Raw genomic sequence first — 6,040 nt, 5'->3', positions numbered from 1 at the left:
GCAAAAACAAAGCAATACTATCAGATGATTGAAGGAATCAAAAACTGTCAGCAAATGGCTTTGAAGAGTAAACTAAATGCATCTATCCTTTCATGTCTGAAATCTGATTAAAGTGAACTCAAATTTCCTTGAGATAACTTGTGATTCACACTAGGTATCTTTTTTTTCTTCTAGCTTTTTTTAAAAAAATTATTTTTTAGTTGTATTTGGGCACAATATCTTTATTTTATTTATTTATTTTTATGTGGTGCTGAGAATTGAACCCAGGGCCTCGCACATGCTAGGTGAGTGCTCTTCTGTTGAGCCACAACCCCAGCCCTTCTTCTAGCTTTTTATCTTAATAGCAACTTTTAAAACTTAGTAAAGTTCTTTTCCTCCTCCATAAATTACTTCTTGCAAGATTGAAAGAGTCTTCCCTTTCTATTTTGGGATTTGCCTGAAGTCACAAGGTAGTCTTGGCAAATCACTCTGCTCTATCTCTCAGTTTACTGAGGCTGCCTGGGAATTTCAACTGTGAGCCAAACAGGAAGAGGACTCTTTTACCTAACTCCAAAAGGCCTAAGTCATATGGATGTGGTGAAGTTTCGTGGTAGATATAAATCACTGCAAATGGATTTCCCACAGGGTTGTGGTGGGGGAACAAAGATGTCACTCAACTTCCTCTGCAGGAAAGGGAAGACTATCACAATATAACTGAGCAAATTTTCCAATGTTTGCACAACATTTTCAACTGAAGATACCCCTTCTGTATCCCTACTATATACGGACAGCCCAAACCTCAAATGTAATCAAAGGAATATTATTCATTTGACTCTGGCGAAGTTACACTGTTTAAATGTTTTAAAAAAGTATCTGTGTTCATAAACATGTATAAACGCAATGGTCTTTTTTCAAAAACTGGTGAAAAGTCATGTCTACCCTGATATTCTCATTTGTGACCCCTAATATGGTCTTGAATTCTGGTTGTATTGCTAGTATTCCCTCCCTAAACTGTTCTATGCTTTAGTGCTTATAATCCACACCCCCGCCATGATGTCTCCTGACAGAATTATTCGTTCTGTACTCACACAAATGGAAACAGAAGAGATGAAAAGCCCTGGGGATGCAGCCATGCAGGTCTCAAAATGATCTGATGCTAAACATAACCTGAACCTCTCTTCCTTTCTTCACTTGGCTGAGTTCCTCTCCTGGCTCAGGGTTAGTGATCTTGCATGGCATAGGAGGCTTAGGACCCAGGGGGCGCCTTTCAGCTGAAAAACACCTCGCTGCAGCAAGCTAGCTGGGAAGCTCCCAGTTCTAAAGAGAGGCTGTTTACCAGAAGAGCATAACAAGGGCAGGTCTGACTGCAAGGCTGAAACTGGAAGGCAAAACCGCTGCCAAGGGACCCCAGTCGGACACTGGTAGTTCAATCACCTGCAGAATGGAGGAGGCGAGGATGCTGTTGGTCTGGATACAAACATTCCTTCTCAGCAACATACTCCTAGCAGCAGCCCATGGATCTGGAGGTGAGATTACAATATTTCCTTTCTGTAGTGACTTAATGAAGTGGAATGGGTAAACCCCCATTTCCCAAACATGGCCAAGATGACAGGAAAGGAAGCTTTTAGCTGATTTTTGCTGTCCTATGAAAGCCCCCCCCCCCCTTCCTTTTCTTGCCAGGGACTTGCAGCTCCATCTTTATCATTAAGAACAAAGACAAGTGGCCACTTTCTCTTTCCCTTTCCTTACCCAGGAGTGGATGGAGTCTGGAAGTTCATCCCCCTACTCCTTAAGTTATGTTCTTTTTAAGCCCTTTGCATGATGTGTCCAGCACACTGGCCCATCTTTCCTAGCTTCCTCCTGTAGCTCTCCAGCTGAGGGGAGTGGGAGTTTGGGAGTCAAACCCAGGGCAGCGATGAGGCAGTTTCCCACCGTTTGAGGCTCTCCTGAATCTTTTGCCTGACTGAATCAAGGTTTTTGCAGAATTCTCTTGGGAGGGAGTGTTGCCTGTTTGAACTGGCAGAAGGTGGCCTTATCCGTGGAGGAAGGAACACTAGAGTTTATGTAACGTGGACACTTCAACACAGGCATGATTTTCAGGTCTGGCAGACAACTGACCCCAAACTCCTGCCATCTCCTCAGAGACCCTAAGCCAGGACTCCTCCTTCCACAGAGAGGCCACAAGTTCAAAAGTAACAACCCCTTGCTCTGCAGAGCTTCCCATTTACCAAAACCCAAACAAACAAAAAAACGAAGAGAGGGATAGGCACAGGCTATGGGCTTTATTTGAGCGCGCTCTCCCTTCACTTCGGGTCTCACTACAACCCTTCAAATCCATCGGGGTTTTCCACGCGAGAAGAGCAAGATACAGAAGGGCCCAAGCACCCCCATCTCACATGGGCACCGCCGGGGTGGGCCTTGGCTCCCCTGCCTGCCACGCCCAGAGCCTTCTTTCCGTGGGCTGCCCCTTTCAGGGTCTGGGGGCTTCCTCTTCCTCCCAGGCTGCTTCTGGGACAACGGCCACCTGTACCGGGAGGACCAGCCCTCGCCTGCACCAGGCCTCCGTTGTCTCAACTGGCTGGACGCGCAGGGCCGCCTTAAGTCTGCCCCCGACTTGGGTGAGTGTCCGCCGTGGGTGGGGGACCGGGACTGGTGGGCGGTGGCCGCGATCCTGGCTCCAGCCCATGGTGCCTTCTCTCCCCCTTCAGGATTCGGCAGCCACAACTACTGTCGGAACCCGGATCGGGATCCGCGGGGACCCTGGTGCTATGTCAGCGGCGAGACCGGAGCCCCTGAGAAGCGGCCTTGCGAGGATGTGCGCTGCCCAGGTACCCGCACTGCAACCCGGGACCCTGGAATCCGGGCGCACCCGGCTGAAGCTGAGCTGTGGTTACACCCGCTGCGCACGTGCGGCCGCACGACGCGACCGCTCCCGCTCCGCCCCCGCGCCGTCTTGATTGGTCAGGGCTGTCTCCAGGCCGCGGGGCTCAAAGCCTATTGGCAGTAGCCACCGCTCGGAGTGAGCTCATCCTCTGCGAGCCCTCGTAAACAACCGTGGGAGGCGAGCTCTGTCCTTCTGAGGGCCGCGAGGGGTGGCTCTTGGTGTTCCCCTGCTAGTATGTTTACTGAGGAGAGTATGCGTTGTGCTGGGCACACTGCTCACATCCTCCCTGAGAAGAAGCTATTTATTTGAGAGATATGAGCCGCAGAGTAGTTCAGTCACATACTAAAGGCAATGTGGGTTCAGATTTGAATTAGTTTCTTTCTTTTTTCGAACTGGGGACTGAACCTAGGGACGCTCTACTACTGAACTCACCCCCAGCCCATTTTATTTTGAGACAGGGTCTTGCTAAATTGCATAGGGCCTTGCCAAATTGCTGAGGCTGGCCTCGAACTTTCCATCTTCCTGCCTCAACCTCCGGAATTGCTGGGATTACAGGCGTGTGCCGTGTGCCGCCACACCCGGCTTGAATCCCAGTTTCTAAGACTCCAGGAAAGCAGTCTTGTTCCTGAGGCAGCAAGAGAGTTCTCTAGATTTAATGGGATAATCAAAGTAAAGCATTTTATCACAGGGTTTTGCACAAGGCGTGTGCTCAATAAATATGAGCTGCTTGGAGGAGTAATGGATTACCTCTTGGAGTGGAGGTGGGGGGAATCCCTGGAGAGGATGGCAACTGAGCTGGGTCTCGGAAGGTAGCAAAGATTTGAAGAAATGAAGACAAGGGAGGCAGGAGAGAGGCCTTCCCCCATTTGCCTTGATCATATCATACCCCAGCCATAGTTAGGCCCTCTCAGGCCTGCTCTTGCCCCTGGGGTAGGTAGGGTTTGATTTCAGCGTTGGGGAGCAACCTAAGTGCGTACCCAGTAGCCTCCCCCAACACTTTCCCAGATTCACTGCGGAATTCACTCAGGGGAGTCTCTGATGAGAGCTATTTCCCACCTCACTTTCAGAGGCCACTTCCCAAGCACCCCCAGATTCCACAACAGAGCCTGAGACATCTGAAGTGCCAGGTGAAGATGAGGTACAGGCATTCCCTCCTGCCAATGCCCTGCCTGCTCGGAGTGAGGCAGCAGCTGTGCAGCCAGTGATTGGGATCAACCAGCGGGTCCGGATGAACTCAAAGGAGAAAAAGGACCTAGGAACTCTGGGTATGGCTTCCCATCCAACTGCCATGGCTGGAATTCATTGAGATGCCATTTGCTGATTTTTCTGGAATGTGGCTAATAGGACCTTGTATCGTGTCCTTGGCAGGCTATGTGCTGGGCATTACCATGATGGTGATCATCATCGCCATTGGAGCTGGCATCGTCTTGGGCTACACCTACAAGAGGTTAGTAGCTACTTTGGAGTTCTCTTGGGAAGAGAGGGGTGGAAGGGACACAAAGTCAAATCAAACTTCTTTGTGGCTTTCTTACCCCAAATGAATCAAGGTGTTGAATGAAGGAAGACCAGTTCAAGATGTAGAGATGTGGTTCTAGTCCACCAGGTCATCTTGAAAAACCCTTTCCTTTGGTGCCTTTACTCCTTAGCCCAAAGCATTGTGAAATAGAGTTTCTTATTCCTCATTTTACAGATTAGGAAGTCTTTGTCAGAGATGTGAAATGAATGTCACATTGTCTGGGAGTGGCAGGACCTGGCTTTAAATCCTGCTCTTTTGATAGCAGATTCTTTGTTGTCTAACCCAAACACCTGGCATAGAAGTGAGAGGTGCTACAGAAATCAGGCTGGATACTCAATACAGGGACCTGGAGGCTTAATTCTTTTTGTGAATTATAAAATTCTGCAACTAGAAATGGATCCCAGCCCTGTTTTTGCAGATTTTTAGAAATTTTTAAATTTATCCTTTAATTTATCCTTTAGGGTAGGAAGGAAAAAGTGAGTTGGAAAAGAGTCTGTTTGCTGCTTCTCACAATGTATGAGAAAGTAAAAGGGGCTACATAGAAGCTCATACTAGGGCATCAGGAAGAGGAACACTAATTTTTAAAGTCTCCTGAGATTTGGGCTGGGGATATGGCTCAAGCAGTAGCGCACTCGCCTGGCATGCGTGCGGCCCGGGTTCGATCCTCAGCATCACATACAAACAAAGATGTTGTGTCCGCTGAAAACTAAAAAAATAAATATTAAAATTCTCTCTCTCTCTCTTAAAAAAAAAAAAAAAGTCTCCTGAGATGGTGTGAAAGGCTCTGAAAAATCAATGGTCCGTGATGTGAAGAGTCCCAGTCATTTTTATAGCACTGGATGACTCTGGAAAATTATTTGCTGTTCTTGAGCAAAATCAGGGGATTTGACTTCCAGCCTGTAGGGTCTGTGATATTTCCAGAGGGTTTGAGGAGTCTTCCTGATAGGGAAGTGACAAGTGGCCCACATTTTCTAGTGTTGAGAGCCGTGACTGAGGCCCTAGCGCCAGTGGATTCACTCAGTATTATATAAACCTTAGCTGTCCTTAGAGGTGTTACAATCAACCTCATCATTTTACAGATGAAAAGGGGAAGTGTTGGGTAATAATCACAGTGGTAGCAAACACTTACCATCTGCTCAACTGTTTCAAACACTGTGCTTTAATTCACTTCTCACAGTCACTCTTATGAGGTAAATGCTGTTATTATTTCCAGTTCACAGATGAGGAAACTGATGCGAGAGAGAATAGGTACCTTGCCTGAGGTTTCACACCTAGCATTTGATGGAGAGAAGTCTTGCCCTTCCACTAATAGATATCTGTGTGAGCTGGGGGGAGGGGAGGAGTGGCACATGCCTGCAGTCTCAGTGTCTTGGGAGGCTGAGGAAGGAAGATTGCAAGTTCAAGGCCAGCCTCAGCAACTTAATGAGACCCTGTCTGAAAATAAAAAATATAAAAAGATGGTGCCAGGTGTGGTGGCACATGCCTGTAATCCCAGCAACTTGGGAGGCTGACGCAGGAGGATTGCAAGTTGAAAGCCAGCCACAGCAACTTAGCAAGGTACTAAGCAACTTAGGGAGACCCTGTCTCGAAAAATAAAAAAGGGCTGGGGATGTGGTGGTTAAGTGCCTGTGGGTTCAATACCCAATACAAAAAAAAAAAAA

The 6,040-nt window shown here is 47.8% G+C and overlaps 1 protein-coding gene across 7 annotated transcripts in view; it reads left to right on the top strand.

The window, feature by feature from the left end:
- The first annotated feature begins 961 nt into the window (after positions 1 to 961).
- The window catches only part of Pik3ip1 (phosphoinositide-3-kinase interacting protein 1), a 28,328-nt gene continuing 23,249 nt past the window's right edge, over positions 962 to 6,040 (top strand). Inside the window, exons 1-5 of one of the 7 annotated variants that reach the window (XM_048798262.1) lie at positions 962 to 1,505; positions 2,454 to 2,597; positions 2,688 to 2,807; positions 3,931 to 4,128; positions 4,232 to 4,310. In XM_048798262.1, coding sequence (XP_048654219.1) covers positions 1,421 to 1,505; positions 2,454 to 2,597; positions 2,688 to 2,807; positions 3,931 to 4,128; positions 4,232 to 4,310 — 626 coding nt within the window. In that variant the 5' untranslated portion in view covers positions 962 to 1,420. The remainder of the gene's footprint in view (positions 1,506 to 2,453; positions 2,598 to 2,687; positions 2,808 to 3,930; positions 4,129 to 4,231; positions 4,311 to 6,040) is intronic. The other 6 variants (XM_048798264.1, XR_007345668.1, XM_048798263.1 and 3 more) reach the window with 6 other exon arrangements.

The sequence above is a fragment of the Marmota marmota genome, unplaced genomic scaffold (assembly GCF_001458135.2).
Source record: "Marmota marmota marmota unplaced genomic scaffold, marMar, whole genome shotgun sequence".
In the NCBI taxonomy this organism is placed as follows: Eukaryota; Metazoa; Chordata; class Mammalia; order Rodentia; family Sciuridae; genus Marmota; species Marmota marmota.
This window is presented reverse-complemented; position numbering and strand designations above follow the sequence as displayed.